At 42.5% G+C, this 19,359-nt stretch overlaps 1 protein-coding gene across 14 annotated transcripts in view; it reads right to left on the bottom strand.

Moving 5' to 3' along the window:
* LOC109898245 (C-Jun-amino-terminal kinase-interacting protein 3) overlaps positions 1 to 19,359 on the bottom strand; it is a 74,182-nt gene that overhangs the window by 7,739 nt on the left and 47,084 nt on the right. For 12 of the 14 annotated variants that reach the window (XM_031833792.1, XM_031833800.1, XM_031833798.1 and 9 more), the window contains 14 exons: positions 17,345 to 17,431; positions 16,258 to 16,422; positions 16,071 to 16,145; positions 15,856 to 15,946; positions 13,075 to 13,263; positions 7,973 to 8,162; positions 7,562 to 7,684; positions 7,239 to 7,319; positions 6,344 to 6,411; positions 5,993 to 6,141; positions 5,540 to 5,711; positions 5,023 to 5,136; positions 4,060 to 4,098; positions 273 to 449 (listed from right to left, as the gene is read on the bottom strand). In XM_031833792.1, coding sequence (XP_031689652.1) covers positions 273 to 449; positions 4,060 to 4,098; positions 5,023 to 5,136; positions 5,540 to 5,711; positions 5,993 to 6,141; positions 6,344 to 6,411; positions 7,239 to 7,319; positions 7,562 to 7,684; positions 7,973 to 8,162; positions 13,075 to 13,263; positions 15,856 to 15,946; positions 16,071 to 16,145; positions 16,258 to 16,422; positions 17,345 to 17,431 — 1,720 coding nt within the window. The remainder of the gene's footprint in view (positions 1 to 272; positions 450 to 4,059; positions 4,099 to 5,022; positions 5,137 to 5,539; positions 5,712 to 5,992; positions 6,142 to 6,343; positions 6,412 to 7,238; positions 7,320 to 7,561; positions 7,685 to 7,972; positions 8,163 to 13,074; positions 13,264 to 15,855; positions 15,947 to 16,070; positions 16,146 to 16,257; positions 16,423 to 17,344; positions 17,432 to 19,359) is intronic. The other 2 variants (XM_031833799.1, XM_031833805.1) reach the window with 1 other exon arrangement.

Here is a 19,359-nt window from a genome sequence, read left to right as displayed (position 1 = left end):
CGAGAAACTGATCAGTCAATCAATTGTATTTATAATGCCCTTTTTACAGCTGTTGTCCCATAGTACTAAAGAACCTTAACAATAGATACCCACAAATTAAACACTGTGAACCACTTTTGCATTTTAGTGCCCAGTTGACAATCTGGTCCATCCTCACAGAGTATTGACAGTAGGTATAATACTTTTTTAGTTAGTCAAGAACTACACATTTGATTTAATGCATTTAAGGGGATAATTAACTTTATCAAATCAAATTATGATTACTAACTGACCTGGAACAGAGACAAAGAACTTGACGGCATCTCGGTGTCCATGGAAACAGAGCTGAGCCTGGGCCATGGAGCAGTATGGAATGAAGCTGCCGCTGCTTTTCTCTGGGTTGTCGTCCGCATACACATGAATCACACCCCCGGCCACGCCGCCGGACGATGTTGGAGACACCTTATTGGCTATCGGGATGGGAGTGGAGTCAATAGCCAATCAGAACAGCTGACATCTGACAGAGCAGCGTATAGGACAAGGACATTGATGCATGAGACCATCCAATCACAATAGTACACACAGAGCAGGCTTGCCAATAAGACTCATCAATTGGGCAGGCTACATCGTTACAGAGCATTTAAAATAGAAATGTGCAAAATAGAACAGACATCCCTCTCAGTCATGCAGAATAGGAAACTGTGGCTCTATACATAACATTTCTAGCTGCAATTCTCTGTACGTGGCAATCCATTGAATAAGCCTGTGGTCATTCACTTGTGAATTTGCAGATGGTGAAAAAAAATAAAAAATCTGAATACTGAAATAGGAGCAATACTAAAACATGCCATCAACATGCAATAATGAAGAGACAAGGCATCCCCAAAACCCCATACCTAATATATTGATGACGTCACTGAAATGATCAATATTCATCACAACAATAGCATACAGATATGACTCATACATATTAGAGGTCGACCGATTATGATTTTTCAACGCCGATACTGATACCGATTATTGGAGGGCCAAAAAAGAGCCGATACCGATTAATCGGCCAATTTATTAAAAAAAAAATTGTAATATTGACAATTACAACAATACTGAATGAACACTTATTTTAACTTAATATAATACATAAATAAAATCAATTTCATCTCAAATAAAATGAAACATGTAAAATTTGGTTTAAATAATGCAAAAACAAAGTGTTGGAGAAGAAAGTAAAAGTGCAATATGTGCCATGTAAAAAAAGCTAACGTTTAAGTTCAAATCAAATCAAATTTATTTGTCACATACACATGGTTAGCAGATGTTAATGCGAGTGTAGCGAAATGCTTGTGCTTCTAGTTCCGACAATGCAGTAATAACCAACGAGTAATCTAACTAACAATTCCAAAACTACTACCTTATACACACACAAGTGTAAAGGGATAAAGAATATGTACATAAAGATATATGAATGAGTGATGGTACAGAGCGGCATAGGCAAGATGCAGTAGATGGTATCGAGTACAGTATATACATATGAGATGAGTAATGTAGGGTATGTAAACAAAGTGGCATAGTTTAAAGTGGCTAGTGATACATCTATTACATAAAGATGCAGTAGATGACATAGAGTACAGTATATACGTATACATATGAGATGAATAATGTAGGGTATGTAAACATTATATTAAGTAGCATTGTTTAAAGTGGCTAGTGATATATTTGACATCAATTACCATCAATTACCATTATTAAAGTGGCTGGAGTTGAGTCAGTGTGTTGGCAGCAGCCACTCAATGTTAGTGGTAGCTGTTCAACAGTCCTTGAGATAGAAGCTGTTTTTCAGTCTCTCGGTCCCAGCTTTGATGCACCTGTACTGACCTCGCCTTCTGGATGATAGCGGGGTGAACAGGCAGTGGCTCGGGTGGTTGTTGTCCTTGATGATCTTTATGGCCTTCCTGTGACATCGGGTGGTGTAGGTGTCCTGGAGGGCAGGTAGTTTGCCCCCGGTGATGCGTTGTGCAGACCTCACTACCCTCTGGAGAGCCTTACGGTTGTGGGCGGAGCAGTTGCCGTACCAGGCGATGATACAGCCCGACAGGATGCTCTCGATTGTGCATCTGTAGAAGTTTGTGAGTGCTTTTGGTGACAAGCCAAATTTCTTCAGCCTACTGAGGTTGAAGAGGCGCTGCTGCGCCTTCTTCACGATGCTGTCTGTGTGGGTGGACCAATTCAGTTTGTCTGTGATGTGTACGCCGAGGAACTCTAAAAACTTACTACCCTCTCCACTACTGTTCCATCGATGTGGATAGGGGGGTGTTCCCTCTGCTGTTTCCTGAAGTCCACAATCATCTCCTTAGTTTTGTTGACGTTGAGTGTGAGGTTATTTTCCTGACACCACACTCCGAGGGCCCTCACCTCCTCCCTGTAGGCCGTCTCGTCGTTGTTGGTAATCAAGCCTACCACTGTTGTGTCGTCCGCAAACTTGATGATTGAGTTGGAGGCGTGCGTGGCCACGCAGTCGTGGGTGAACATGGAGTACAGGAGAGGGCTCAGAACGCACCCTTGTGGGGCCCCAGTGTTGAGGATCAGCGGGTGGAGATGTTGTTGCCTACCCTCACCACCTGGGGGCGGCCCGTCAGGAAGTCCAGTACCCAGTTGCACAGGGCGGGGTCGAGACCCAGGGTAGTCGTTTAGCTCAGTTACCTTAGCTTTCTTGGGAACAGGAACAATGGTGGCCCTCTTGAAGCATGTGGGAACAGCAGACTGGGATAGGGATTGATTGAATATGTCCGTAAACACACCAACCAGCTGGTCTGCGCATGCTCTGAATGCTCTATAATTTCCACCTGTATTCCATTTGCACAACAGCATGTGAAATTTATTGTCAATCAGTGTTGCTTCCTAAGTGGACAGTTTGATTTTACTGAAGTGTGATTGACTTGGAGTTACATTGTGTTGTTTAAGTGTTCCCTTGATTTTTTTGAGCAGTGTACTTGTGTATTGATTTTAAGAAAGGCATTGATGTTTATGGTTAGGTACACATTGGACCAAGACAGTCCTTTTTCGCGAATACGCACCGCATCGATTATATGCAACGCAGAACACGCTAGATAAACTAGTAATATCATCAACCATGTGCAGTTAACTAGTGATTAGGATTGATAGATTTTTATAAGATAAGTTTAATGCTAGCTAGCAACTTACCTTGGCTTCTTACTGCATTCGCGTAACAGGCAGTCTCCTTGTGGAGTGCAATGTAATCAGGTGGTTAGAGCGTAGGACTAGTTAACTGTAAGGTTGCAAGATTGAATCCCCGAGCTGACAAGGTAAAAATCTGTCATTCTGCCCCTGAACAAGGCAGTCAACCCACCGTTCCTAAGCCATCATTAAAAATATGATTGTGTTCTTAACTGACTTGCCTAGTTCAATAAAGGATATATAAAGGTGTAAAAAAATATAAAAAAAAATAAATAATTGGCCAAATTGGTGTCCAAAAATACAGATTTCCAATTGTTATGAAAACTTGAAATCGGCCCTAATTAATCCGTCATTCCGATTAATCGGTCGACCTCTAATACATATACAGTACATTAACACCATACTCTACATATATGTGTGCCAATGGATTATATACAGTACTTTACAACACCTGAAGATTGCATGCAGAGTTACACATGAACAAAAGTGATTTCCCTGAATCAGATCCAGACCACCGGACCACTGTTTCTGTCTCTGTTCCATTTCGATCCCTAGCCCCTCGTCCCCTTTGTGGTTGACACATCTGAAATGACTGGATAGGTCTCAGAGACCTTTATGAACTTGTTCTGTTGCTTATCCTGTTGGTGGGCTATCTAATCCTCTCAGATCTCCACAAGTGCTATATACTGTAACTTACTCCGGTCCGATCACTATATTGCTCACACCTATCCAGTCTATCAGATATGTGAACATTAGGGGAATAAGGGTGCTTAGGACTGAAACTGAACCAGGCTTATGTTGGAGACCGATAAAGGGGAGATGGAGGTAAGACAGGCAGAGAGCGGTATGTGACATCATCCCTGTGGGACAGAGGGAGTCCTAACTTACCCCTCAGACCTAGGAGCTGTCCCCGATGAAGGACTACCGCTAAGGAAGGGAAGGAGGGAGGAGAGGAGAAGGAGGAGTGGAGAGAGTGATGATAGAGGGAGGGAGGAGAGGAGAGAGTGGACAAGAGTGATATCAGGACAGGGAGGACAAGTACAGGGATACCAGCCATAAAATAGAGAGACAGCAAAAGAGAAAGAGAAAAAACAAAGAGAAACCATTAAGGAATAAGAGAAGACAGAAAAATAGACTGATATACACTGAAGAAAAATATAAACGCAACATGTAAAGTGTTGGTCCCATGTTTCATGAGCTGAAAAAAAGATCCCAGAAATGTCCATATGCACAAAAAGTTTATTTCTCTCAAATTCTGTGCACAAATGTGTTTATATCCCTGTTAGTGAGCATTTCTCCTTTGCCAAGATAATCCATCCACCTGACAGGTATGTCATATCAAGAAACTAATTAAACAGCATGATCATTACACAGGTGCATCTTGTGCTAGGGACAATAAAAGCCCACTCTAAAATGAGCAGTTTTGTCACAGAACATAATGCCACAGATGTCACAAGTTTTGAGGGAGCGTGCAATTGGCATGCCACAATCAACAGCCTGATCAACTCTATGAGAAGGAGATGTGTCGCGCTGCATGAGGAAAATGTTGGTCACACCAGATACTGACTGGTTTTCTGACCCACAGCCCCAACTTATTTTTTAAGGTATCTGTGACCAACACATGCATATCTGTATTACCAGTCATGTGAAATCCATAGATTAGGGCCTAATGAATTTATTTAAATTGACTGATTTCCTAATTTGAACTGTAACTCAGTAAAAACATTGAAATTGTTGCATGTTGCGAAATATTTTTGTTCAGTATAGAAAGGGAAAGTAAAAGACAGAAGCACAGAATAGTGAAATCAAAGAGGTAGGGTTAAAGCGCGTGTGCGCGCCACTCAAACTCACTCTCTGTCAGTGGTATGGAGATGACCACACCATTCCCAGTCCCCACCCACAGGCGGTTTCCACCAATAAGAAGGGCTGTTATTCGCACAAAGGAGAAGCCCAGCTTGCCAGTACCTGTCAATCAGAGCGAGAGAGAAGAGAGAGAGAGAGAACACAGGTCAAGCCATACATTGGATGCATCTCAATAGACTAAAGTGGGGTCAAATAATATGGTCCTATCAATGAGTCGGCCGAAGCTTAGCTTGCTGGTCCCCAGATCTGTCTTGCCAACTCCTACAGTCATGGTCTTGATATGACAAGAAACATACAAATTGTCTATACAACACAAACAGATCTTGGACAACCAGCCTCGCCAGAGCTGGATAGCATGGTTGGGGTCAATTCCATTTCAATTCAGTCAATTCCATTTCCACATCTTTCTCTTCGAGGATAACGCTAAGAATGTTTAATTTCTAAATTGACTGAATTTAAATGGAAATAGACTCCATTACTGCTATTTAGCTTAGGTTTTTCCTACCCAGCATCTTGCTGACGTATGGTTCGATGTCGACATCCTGTAGGTGCTGGTGTGTGAGGGCGTGGTAGAGACGCAGCGTGGAGTCCAGACGGATTGACACCCACACCCCATCCCCGATCCACGCCAGCTGCCTCACCTGGCTCTCCCTGCGAGGGTGGGCGTCAAAGGACTTCTGATGTGGGAGAGGGGGTGAAGGGTGGAAAAGGGAGGATTGCTTGATTGATAATATTCTGAAATAAATTAAAGTAAATCAATGTGGAGCGACATTATATGACCTCTCCCCAACCCTTCTCAATCAATCGACATAACTGGGGATAGACTCAAGACTGCTAGTCCACTGAGCTAATGTCTTGACATTATGTCTGGGAGATAACGTGAGTCTCCAGGTCTGAGAAAAGGTTACTTTGCAACTTCCTCTAGTATACAAACAGTCCCTTCCCTCCTGTGACCTACCTCTATCTGCATGCTCTTGGGCTGGATGACATGGATCTTGTTCTTGTAGCCACACCACACTTTGTCATGGACCATGGCCATGCAGCGGATAGAGTGGTGCGGTCTACCCAGGTCCATCAGGTGGTAGTTTGACAGGTCCCACTGCCCATCTGGAGATAAAGAGAGACCCACACACACGCGCGCACACACACGCACGCACACACAAACAATTTATGTAAAGCTTTAAATCATGATTAGAAAAAGTAATGTTGCTCATGGAATGTTATTTTTTGAGCACAACAGACAGTTAATGGTTAAGGCTCATAGGTGAGAGCTCAGAATAATTAGGTAGGTTAGGGAAGTTGACGTTACCATCAGATCTGTGGAAGATAGCCAATGTCCCGTCTGCCAGAGCCACCAGCACACGACCCTTCACATGCCTGAAACAGAAACAGTCAAGCCAACATTACACAATACAACATTTGATCATATTACTCCAGTGCTAGCCTCCCTACACTAGCTTCCTGTCAAAGCAAGGGCTGATTTCAAGGTTTTACTGCTAACCTACAAAGCATTACATGGGCTTGCTCCTACCCATCTCTCTGATTTGGTCCTGCCGTACATACCTACACGTACGCTACGGTCACAAGACGCAGGCCTCCTAATTGTCCCTAGAATTTCTAAGCAAACAGCTGGAGGCAGGGCTTTCTCCTATAGAGCTCCATTTTTATGGAATGGTCTGCCTACCCATGTCAGAGGCGCAAACTCGGTCTCAACCTTTAAGTCTTTACTGAAGACTCATCTCTTCAGTGGGTCATATGATTGAGTGTAGGCTGGCCCAGGAGTGGGAAGGTGAACGGAAAGGCTCTGGAGCAACGAACCGCCCTTGCTGTCTCAGCCTGGCCAGCCTCTCAACTGTTCTGCCTTATTATTATTCGACCATGCTGGTCATTTATGAACATTTGAACATCTTGGCCATGTTCTGTTATAATCTCCACCTGTCACAGCCAGAAGAGGACTGGCCACCCCACATAGCCTGGTTCCTCTCTAGGTTTCTTCCTAGGTTTTGGCCTTTCTAGGGAGTTTTTCCTAGCCACCGTGCTTCTACACCTGCATTGCTTGCTGTTTGGGGTTTTAGGCTGGGTTTCTGTACAGCACTTATAAATCAATTTGATTTGAACATGCACCCATTTACTACAACATAAATCAAGGACTGGTAAAAATGGCCATTCTAAAAGCAGACAGTGGTCAGTAGTGGGGGACTTACACTAGACTGAGCACAGAGTCCTTCAGTTTGATGGAGTGGAGACACTTCTTCCAGTTGGCCACTGCAGAATGGACGTAAAGCCTCAAGAAAGGATGTAAAGTTTATTTAGGACATAGACATATATAGGGTTTTATGGGTTAGGGTTATGGGTTGGGAGACATATGCAGGCAAAACTGGTTGGCAAAAAAATTATGACTTTTTTTGTGACATCATGGTCAATTAAATGTTTTGCACCTTTTTAGAAAACCAGAAAACAACCAGAAAACAACATCACTATGATACATTCCTGCCACTAGCTAGGCATATAGTGATTAGTTACCCACCAGCCATTTTGTGCTCCCAGCCACATGGTGGGGACAACGCTGGTGCAAGCTTTGGGGTCGTCGTTTCCATCCTCCGTCTCCTGGGGTGGGGAGTTAAACTCCTCTTTTAACTGACCTGCACACCTGACAGGGGACACAGAGAGTTGTCTTGAAGTCCACTATAGACTACCACAGTCCACACGGTGGCAAATCCAACTACTGTAGCATGTTAGTAGTTAAGTCTCTGCAGAAATGTTTAGACTAAATCTAAATTAAATCAAACTAAAGTGTATGTAAATACACTTTCAGTAAAATTTTGAAAACTGAACATTTTTTAAAGTTTCAATGACGACTTTTCAAAAAATGTCCTGGCAATACTTCCTCTCTTTACAACTACTAGCAATTCAAATCTGGTCAAATCGTGTGTCTTACCGGTCGTATTTGCCAGCATCAACCACCGGAGGCTGGGGGTCTGTGAAGACGTGCTCCATGAAGGGCCCTGGAGGTCCCAAGGTGCCGTCTGTCTCGCTGGCGGCCGGCTCAGCTACCTCTGTAGCCTCTGTGGCCTCCTCTGCTGACTGGGCCAGGTGCAGCTTCCCACTGAGTGGTGGAGCCATGGGGGCTGAGGCGACAGGGACACAAGGAGAGACATTATACACTATTTACTACTATAACTATACCAACTATACCTATTAACTTGAGATGGGCACTAATATAAAAAGTCCCTATCAATATCAGTTGAAATGTATTTTATTTGCTATCGATATCATATCGGAATTTTTAAAACATGTGAAGGCCTATTAACTATACTTATAACTCTTCAACTGACTGGGCTGGGTGCAGCTTCCCAATGAGAAGGGTAGCTACCAGGGCTGGGAGGGACAGGGACACAGGGGGGGACAGGGACACAGCGAGAGACATATCAGCACTTCGTGTCATCTTCGAAACAACGCTTAGTAGTGGTAGTATGTTTGCTGGGATATATACACCAACATATATAGCAGAGGTCCCCAACTAGATTCAGCTGAAATCAGCCTCCCACAGAGAGGGGGAGCCAGGTCAGCGACACAGGGATGAGGGACAAGAAGAAGAATTGTGCCGCAGTTAAAGCCTATTATTTTTGCGAGTCCGATGATACATATACAGTTTAATGTACAGTGCCTTCAGAAAGTATTCACACCCCTTTGTTAAGGCAAGCCTAAATAAGTTCATAAGCAATTTGCTTAACAAGTCACACAATAAGTCGCATGGACTCACTCTATGTGCAATAATAGTTTAACATGATTTTTGAATGACTACCTCATCTCTGTACCCCACACATATAATTACAATATGTGAGGTCCCTCAGGTGAGCATTGAATTTCAAACACAGATTCAACCACAAAGACCAGGGAGGATTTCCCATGCCTCACAAAGAAGGGCACGTATTGGTAGATAAAACCTTTTGAAAAAGCAGACATTGAATATCCCTTTGAGCATGGTGAAGTTATTAGTTACAACACACCCAGTCACTACAAAGGACTTCTTCCTAACTCAGTTGCTGGAGACGAAGGAAATCGCTCAGGGATTTCACAATGAAGCCAATGTTGACCTTAAAACAGTTAAAGAGTTTAATGGCTATGATAGGATAAAACTGAGGATGGATCAACAACATTGTCATTACTCCACAATACTAACCTAATTGAGGAAAAAGATGTAAGCCTGTACAGCAGGGATCATCAACTAGATTTAGCCGCGGGCCGTTTTTTTCTTGAGTGGATGGTCAAGGGGCCAGAACATAATTATGAATCATTTGTAGACCACAAATTGACTGCAAAAAGACCAAACATATATAATATTTGATTCTTGCTTACATTTTTACAGTGACAATAAAAAGTATGTGAACCTTTTGGAATTACCTGTATTTCTGCATGAATTGGTCATCAAATTTCATCTGCTCTTCATCTAAGTCACAACAATAGACAAACATAACATGCTTCAACTAACAACACACAAATTATTGTATTTTTCTTGTCTATACTGAATACATCATTTAAACATGGAAAACGCATTTGAACCCCTAGGCTAGTGACTTCTCCAAACACTAATTGGAGTCAGGAGTCAGCTAACCTGGAGTCCAATCAATGAGACGAGATTGGAGATGTTGGTTAGAGGTGCCTTGCCCTATAAAAAAACTCTGACAAAATTTGAGTTTGCTATTCACAAGAAGCATTGCCTGATGTGAACAATGCCTTGAACAAAATATATCTCAGAAGATAGATTAAGAACTATAGACTTGCATAAAGCTGGAAAGAGTTACAAAAGTATCTCTAAAAGCCTTGATGTTCATCAGTCCATGGTGAGACAAGTTGTCTATAAATGAAGAAAGTTCAGCACTGTTGCTACTCTCCCTAGGAGTGGCTGTCCTGCAAAAATGACTGCAAGAGCACAGCGCAGAATGCTCAATGAGGTTAAGAAGAATCCTAGAGTGTCAGCTAAAGACTTACAGAAATCTCTGGAATATGCTAACATCTCTGTTGACGAGTATATCAGTTATATCCTTCCTGTTTGGCCCTGTCCGGGGGTGTCCTCGGATGGGGCCACAGTGTCTCCTGACCCCTCCTGTCTCAGCCTCCAGTATTTATGCTGCAGTAGTTTATGTGTCGGGGGGCTGGGGTCAGTTTGTTATATCTGGAGTACTTCTCCTGTCCTATTCGGTGTCCTGTGTGAATCTAAGTGTGCGTTCTCTAATTCTCTCCTTCTCTCTTTCTTTCTCTCTCTCGGAGGACCTGAGCCCTAGGACCATGCCCCAGGACTACCTGACATGATGACTCCTTGCTGTCCCCAGTCCACCTGGCCATGCTGCTGTTCCAGTTTCAACTGACCTGAGCCCTAGGACCATGCCCCAGGACTACCTGACACGATGACTCCTTGCTGTCCCCAGTCCACCTGACTGTGCTGCTGCTCCAGTTTCAACTGTTCTGCCTTATTATTATTCGACCATGCTGGTCATTTATGAACATTTGAACATCTTGGCCATGTTCTGTTATAATCTCCACCCGGCACAGCCAGAAGAGGACTGGCCACCCCACATAGCCTGGTTCCTCTCTAGGTTTCTTCCTAGGTGTTGGCCTTTCTAGGGAGTTTTTCCTAGCCACCGTGCTTCTACACCTGCATTGCTTGCTGTTTGGGGTTTTAGGCTGGGTTTCTGTACAGCACTTTGAGATATCAGCTGATGTACGAAGGGCTATATAAATAAATTTGATTTGATTTGAGTAAAACAAGAATGGTTTCATTGGAGGACACCATGGAAGAAGTCACTGCTGTCCAAAAAAAACATTGCTGCATGTCTGAAGTTTGCAAAAGCACACCTGGATGTTCCACAGCGCAACTGGCAAAATATTCTGTGGACAGATGAAACTACAGTTGAGTTGTTTGGAAGGAACACACAACACTATGTGTGGAGAGAGAAAAAGGCACAGCACACCAACATAAAATCCTCATCCCAACTGTAAAGTATGGTGGAGGGAGCATTATGGTTTAGGGCTAATTTGCTACCTCAGGGCCTGGACAGCTTGCTATCATCGACGGAAAAATGAATTCCCAAGTTTATCAAGACATTTTGCAGGAGAATGTAAGGCTCTCTGTCCTCCAATTGAAGAAGTAAATCAACAGCAGAATGGCTTCAACAGAAGAAAATCCACCTTCTGGAGTGACCCTGTCAGAGTCCTGACCTAAACCCAATTTGAGATGCTGTGGCATGACCTTGAGAGCGTTTCACACCAGACAGCCCTAGAATATTGCTGAACAGAAAACGTTTTTTAAAGAGGAATTGTCCAAAATTCCTCCTGACCGTTGTGCAGCTCTGATCCGCAACTACGGAAAACATTTGGTTGAGGTTATTGCTGCCAAAGGAGGGTCAACCAGTTATGAATCCAAGGGTTCACATACTTTTCCCACCCTGCACTGTGAATGTTTACATGGTGATTTCAATAAAGAAATGAAAATGTATAATTGTTTGTGTGTTATTAGTTTAAGCAGACTGTGTTTGTCTATTGTTGTGACCTAGATGAAGATCAGACTCAATTTTATGACCAATTTTTGCAGAAATCCAGGTATTTCCAAAGGGTTCACATTCTTGTTCTTGCCACTGTATACAATCTCATATACTGATTTGATTGATTTGATTTGACAAAGTCACAAAAACAATGTGAACGCTTCCAGTCAGCGTGTTGTTGTGATTCTGGATGGCCAGATTGCTAGCAAGAATGACAAGAAACTGCCATGTGGGAAATCATAAGTTGCTCGTTCCATCTTGTTCTTGATACCATGTCTTGTTTTGAGGTGTTTTAACTGATTTTATGTCAATGCTTATATGGCCAAAAAAATGCTAGCTAGCTAACCAACAACTGTAACGATGTATTTGAGAGACAACAAGTGCTCATTCTACAAATGTTTTTAATTTTCAATAAACATTGGAGACTAAATATAGTTTACATGTTATCAACAATCTAAGCCAACCCCATCTGTTTTGCCCCAAAGATGCGCATGCGTCGGGTTTTGTTGCTAAAATAAAAAGTCACTTGGAGCTGATTTGCTGGCGTTTTAACAGTCTTACGTCCAACAAAAAAAAAGACCAAATTAAATGCTCAGAAAACTTGGGGGGCCAAATAAAATCACCCGCGGGTCAAAATCAGCCCATGGGCCACCAGTTGGGGAACCCTGCTGTACAGAATAAAAATATGTAAAAACTTGCATCCTGTTTGCAACAAGGTACTAAAGTAATACTGCAAAAAATGTGGCAATGTAATTAACTTTTTGTCCAGAAAACAAAGTGTTACATGTTTGGGGCAAATCCAATACAACCCATTCTGAATACCACTCTCCATAAGCATAGTGGTGGCTGCATCATTTTATGGATATGCTTGTAATAATTAAGGACTGGGAAGTTTTTTAGGTTAAAAAGAAACAGAATGGAGCTAAGCACAGGCAAAATCCTACTTGAAATCCTGGTTCAGTCTGCTTTCCACCAGACACTGGGAGATAAATTAATTAAAATAACCTAAAACACAAGGACAATCTACACTGGAGTTCCTTACCAAGAAGACAGTGAATGTTTCTGAGTGGCCGAGTTACAGTTGACTTAAATGCTAATGAAAATCTATGGCAAGACCTGAAAATAGTTGTCTAGCAACGATCAACAACTAATTTGACAGAGCTTTAAGAATTTTGAATGGGCAAATGTTGCACAATCCAGATGTGGAAAGCTCATAGAGACTTACCCAGAAAGATTCACAGCTGTTATAGCTGCCAAAGGATCTTCTACCAAGTATTGACCCAGGGGTGTGAATACTTATGTAAAGGAGAAATTTCTGTAAAATTGCTAACATTTCTAAAAACATGTTTTCACTTTCTCATGTTGGGTTATTGTGTGTAGTAGATGAGTGAGATGTTTTTTATTTTTTAAATCCATTTTGAAATTAGGATCTAACAACAAAGTCACAGGGTATGAATACTTTCTGAAGGCACTGTAGATAAATCTCTGGGGTTCTCACCTTGTCCCCGGTCCAGTACGGGTGTGTCGGTGCGCGAGGAGCAGTTGCTGCGGACCACGCTACAGTTGGTGGCACAGCCCACCAGGGTGATGCCTGCTAGCATGCCCTCCATCCCGCCTGTCTCCTCACCACCACCCTCCCCAGGGTCCAGCACGATCTCACCTGCCGGGTAGTCACTCTCACTGGCCGCTGCAGACAGACACAAACACACAGACACGCATATGTAAACACAGAAACAAGCACGCACACACAGAAATACACACCCATACACACAGAGACACATGTACACGCACACACAGAAAAATCACAAATAGAGGTGATTCTAGTTCAGTAGATGTGGAATAACAGTGCATCAGGAAAGTATTCAGACCCTTTCCCTTTTCCCACATTTGGTTACGTTACAGCCTTATTCTAAAATGTATGGATAGCTGGTCTGAACAGTATGAGGGTAAATAGCTGACCAATCAGCCTGTTACCAACCCTTAGTAAACTTCTGGAAAAAGTTGTGTTCGACCAGATACAATGCTATTTCACAGTAAACAAATTGACAACAGACTTTCAGCACGCACATAGAGAAGGACACTCAACAAGCACAGCACTTACACAAATCACTGATGATTGGCTGAGAGAAATGTATGATAAAATGATTGCGGGGGCTGTCTTGTTAGACTTCAGTGCAGCTTTTGACATTATCGATCATATTATGCTGCTGGAAAACTGATGTGTTATGGCTTTATACCCCCTGCTATAATGTGGATAAAGAGTTACTTCTCTAACAGAACACAGAGGTTGTACTTTAATGGAAGCCTCTCAAACATAATCCAGGTAGAAGCAGAAATTCCCCAGGGTAGCTGTTTTGGCCCCTTGCTTTTTTCAATCTTTACTAACGACATGCCACTGGCTTTGAGTAAGGCCAGTGTGTCTATGCATGCGGATGACTCAACACTAAACACATCAGCTACTACAGCGACTGAAATGACTGCAACACTTAACAAATAGCTGCAGTTCGTTTTGGAATGGGTAGCAATGAATAAGTTTGTCCTAAATATTTCCAAAACTAAAAGCATTGTATTTGGGACAAATCATTCACTAAACCCTAAACCTCAACTACATCTCGTAATTATTCATGTGGAAATTGAGCAAGTTGAGGTAACTAAACTGCATGGAGTAATCCTGGATTGTAACTGCCATGGTCAAAACATATTGATACAACAGTAGCTAAGATGGGGAGAAGTCTGTCCATAATAAAGCGCTGCTCTGCATTCTTAACAACACTATCAACAAGGCAGGTCCTTCAGGCCCTGGTTTTGTCGCACCTGGACTACTGTTCAGTAGTGTGGTCAGGTGCCACAAAGAGGGACTTGGGAAAATGCAGTTGGCTCAGAACAGATCAGCACCGCTGGCCCTTAAAAATACACGGAGAGCTAACATTAATGACATGCATGTCAATCTCTCATGGCTCAGAATTGGAAGAGAGGTGTTGACAAGCTGAAGGTACATGCATACACACACACACATGATAACATACGCACTATACACACCACACGTACACATGGATTTTGTGTTGTAGATATGTGGTAGTGGAGAATGGGCCTGAGGGCACACACTTACTGTGTTGTGAATTCTGTAATAAATTGTAATGTTTTTAAAATTGTGTAACTGCCTTAATTTTGCTGAACCCCAGGAAGAGTAGCTGCTGGCTTACTCCTCAGTAAAATGCACATGACAGCCCCCTTGGAGTTTGCCAAAAGGCACTTAAAGAACTCTCAGGCCATGAGGAACAAGATTCTCTGGTCTGATGAAACCAAGATTGAGCTCTTTGGCGTGAATGCCAAGCGTCACATCTGGAGGAAACCAGGCACCGCTCATCACCTGGCCAATACCATCCCTAAGGTGAAGCAGATTGGTGGCAGCATCATGCTGTGGGGATTTTTCAGCAGTAGGGACTGGGAGACTAGTCAGGCTCGAAGGAAAGAGGAACGGAGCATAGTACAAAGGGATCCTTGATGAAAACCTGCTCCAGAGCACTCAGGACTTCAGAGTGGAGCGAAGGTTCACCTTCCAACAGGACAACGACCCCAAGCACACAGCTAAGACAACGCAGGAGTGGCTTAGGAACAAGTCTCTTAATGTCCTTGAGTGGCCCATCCCAAGCCCGGACTTGACCCCGATCGAACACCTCTGGAGAGACTTGAAAATAGCTGTGCAGCGACACTCCCCATCTAACCTGACAAAGCTTGAAAGTATCTGCAGAGAAGAATGGGAGAAACTCCCCAAATACAGGTGTGCCAAGCTTGTAGAATCATACCAAAGAAGACTCGAAGCTGTAATTGCTGCCAAAGGTGCTCCAACAAAGTACCAAGTAAAGGGTCTGAATACTTATGTAAATGTGATATAGATTGATGAGGGAAAAAAACTATTGAATCAATTTTAGAATAAGGCTGTAACATACTTTCCAAATGTTGCTTTGATCTGAATACTATGGTCATGTTATGGTAGTCAATTTGGTTCAGGTGGAGAGTCAAGTCAATATGGTCGTGTTGCATTAATAGATAGGGTGTAGGATAGGTGGTCGGGGGTCATGTTATTATGGCAGTAGATTCCTTAGTGGTCAAGTTGCAGTATATTTGGTCCAGATGGTGAGTGCTACTGTATGTGGTCATGTTGTGGTAGTAGATCTGGTTGTGTTAATTTAGTAGTAGGGTGCTAAGTCGTCAAGTTGCGGTAGAGTTGGTCTAGTAGGCGAGTACTATGTGTTCGTGATATGGTTTGACCGCTAACCTGGCACACTGGAGATGCAGAGCACGTGAGCATTGCAAACGTTGAACTGGTCGACCAACGAGCCGGGCTGGTTGGCATCAATGATGACCACCTTGATGATGATAACGATAATGGTTTTTCATTATTTGACAAATTGTACAAATGGCAGCAACAAACTGAATTACAAGTACAACTTACAATGAAATGACTAGATACAAAAAAGTACTATTTAACACCTTGCTGGCCGAGTGGGTACTGGTCAGGATCCAGACTCTGCTACTCATAGTGTCTGTTTCATGGAGCTCCTTAGACTAGGGGAGGGAAAGGGGGGTGAGAAAAGGAAGAAGGGACAATAAGTATGTTTTCAAATTAAAACAAATAGCTTAATTAACTAACAAATCAACCCAGATCAAGAGACAGTACCTTTCTCTTCTCTGGTGAGCTGTGGTTGCTCTTGCCGTCTCCTCCCTCTCCCTCCTCTATGGCTAGAGGATTCGTAACGCTGTTGCCGGGGCCAGCCTTAACTGTCATCACTTCCTGAGTGCACGTCTTCCATCCCGTCAGGTCCACGCCCGCCGCACACCACAACTACACAGAGTTCGTTTACACACATCGTTAACACCACTCTCGAGTGGCTAGATGTTCTTTCCCATTCGGCCATCAGATTTGAAACCAGTGTTCCTTATAGGACACATCACTGCAGTCTATACTGCTCTGTAAACTGGTCATCTCTGAATACCTGCTGCAAAATCCACTGGTTGATACTTATTTATTAAACCCTCTTTAGCCTCACTCCCCCCTATCTGAGATACCTACTGCAGCCCTCATCCTCCACATACAACACCCGGTCTGCCAGTCCCATTCTGTTAAAGGTCCCCAAAGCACACACGTCCCTGGGCCGCTGCTCTTTTCAGTTCACTGCAGCTAGCGACTGAAACGAGTTGCAAAAAACACTCAAACTGGACTGTTTTATCTCAATCTCTTCATTCAAAGACTCAATCATGGACACTCTTACTGACAGTTGCGGCTGCTTCGTGTGATGTATTGTTGTCTACCTTCTTGCCCTTGTGCTGTTGTCTGTGCCCAATAATATTTGTACCATGTTTTGTGTTGCTACCATGCTGTGTTGCTGTCTTGGGTCACTCTTTATGTAGTGTTGTGGTGTCTCTCTTGTCGTGATGTGTGTTTTGTCCTATATTTGTATTACATTTTTTAATCCCAGCCCCTGTCCCCACAGGAGGCCTTTTGCCTTTTGGTAGGCCGTCATTGTAAATACAAATGTGTTCTTAACTGACTTGCCTAGTTAAATAAAGGTTAAAAAAATAATAAAAAAAACATTGGAGTAAAACACCTTTTTGGTTATGATGGGCTAAGTTCTTGAAGCAGTTATAAGTAATATTCTTCAATAATCAATGGGTATATATAATTAATTAACATGACGATTGATTGAACAGCGGTAAAAATGGCAGATTGTGGCTTTAACCAAGTACATATTTGTTTGTTTGTTTACCTTCCTGTTGGGGTCCTTCTCTACTAGGGGGCGACAGTAGACAGGAACAGGGACATTCTTCATGCGGTTGTCCTCCTTCTCATTGGCCTGGGAGAAGACGGACAGACAAACCCTCCAATCACAAAACTGCTCTAAGACCTCCAATAGAAGATACTACTACAACTAAATTCAATCAAACCACCATTGCTATATTCATATAGCCGTATAACCACACTTTCGACATATCTGATGTGTCAAGGGGAAGAGCTTTGAGATTGGAGGAAAGTTGATATAGCAGTGAAAGTGTCAGCAGGTTGTGGGGTGTCTGTTAACATGACTGAGGGACAGGGGCATTGTGTCAACAGATATGTCAGATTGTGTGGCATCTAGTGATGTGTGTTGGGTTAGAGGTAAGTGTTGTGTGTATTGTGGGGGCAGAGCGTTTGGGTTTTAGGTAGATGTTGTATCAGTAGGTTGAGTGGCGTCATTGACAGGATCATTCAGTCAGTTAGCTGTGTCAGACCGTGTGGTGTCTGTTGATGTGTGTCTTGGGGACAAGGCTTAGGGGCTGAAAGACGCACTCAAGCTATTTTTTTTTACTTTTCCGTTGGAAAACAATATCCCAGTTCTTAATACAGTAATGTACACACACTGAAGGTTAAAAAAAAAATGTTTTGAGCAAAATAGTGTTTTCTAGATACAAATGCAAACTTCATGGAGTAGACCATTTAAGAAGTTGGCCTAATGGTGCCCTCAGATGTCATTGGCCTCCCCCATTCTTGCGGGAACAATGAAATTCCACCATACCTAACGTCATTATTTAACTTTCAATGTACGAATGACCAAACCCTGTCTCAGGGATGGCTAACTCTGGAGATCCCTTCGGTCTCCACAGAGTTGGGTTAAATCTGCTTTTAGTTTCTTTGCACCCCATGTATGTAACAAATCTAAAGAGCTCCCTGCAACTAGATGTACTAGTGCCTCTCAGGCAGTTGAAATTGTTGATTGGGGACCTCTATGCTGAGGAATGTGAACGTTCCTCTTGAGTATGTTTTGTAATTTTGTATTATGTTGTATTTATAAATTGTGTATATGGAATTGGAATTATTGTGGAATTATTCTAATCAAAGGAGAGACTTAGATTTCCTCAAAACAATCCCACTTTATTAGTAATTACTGCATTAGTAATGGAAAATGTATTAGTAATGGAACATTTAACAATCACCCAATGGTGTAGAGTTAAAAGCCCAAATAAACAGGATTCGGTTACAACTCTTTATAGTCTTCCTGAGTCCTTGTGATGAAGAATAGATATGTTGAAATTATTCAAAAAGGTACATTGTGCTCTCATGCAACAGACATCAAGATTTACATGGCGGCAGGGTAAACTAGTGGTTAGAGCGTTGGACTAGTAACCGGAAGGTTGCAAGTTCAAACCCCCAAGGTGACAAGGTACAAATCTGTCGTTCTGCCGGGCAGTTAACCCACTGTTCCTAGGCCGTCATTGAAAATAAGAATTTGTTCTTAACTGACTTGCCTAGTTAAATAAAGGTAAAAAAATATATATATATATCTGTCTCTAGTTCATTTACTGCTTGCTTATAAAAAAAATACTAATGTAACCTAGAATACTAAATCCTTTCCTTAAATAAACTGGTGGTTGGTTCTCCCTGTTGCACACAGACATGGATTGGAATGCAAAAATAAAAGTAAATCTACTTGTCAGCGTTAAATCTCAGGCTTCTCTCTCTTCACACAGACACATGAAAGTTCTAACAATCCTATTCTGTTGCCTCTAAGAAAAACAGACAGTGTGAGTACTAATTTAGGATTACATTCTAAAATAAGAGTAATGTGATTAACATAATGTTGTAATTCTCTGTAAGAGAGATCTAAATCTCAATGGGACTCTGGCTACAAAATAAAGGTGAAATAAAAAGAGAGAACAAAAGAGGAAAGCCCCCTGTGCCTCGACACAATCTTGTCTTGGGAGCTCTATGGACAATTCCTTCGACCTCATGGCTTAGTTTTTTTTC

Source organism: Oncorhynchus kisutch, linkage group LG10 (genome assembly GCF_002021735.2).
Source record: "Oncorhynchus kisutch isolate 150728-3 linkage group LG10, Okis_V2, whole genome shotgun sequence".
NCBI classification, from domain to species: Eukaryota; Metazoa; Chordata; class Actinopteri; order Salmoniformes; family Salmonidae; genus Oncorhynchus; species Oncorhynchus kisutch.
The sequence above is the reverse complement of the archived record's forward strand: the minus strand, read 5'-3'. Positions and strand labels throughout refer to the sequence as shown.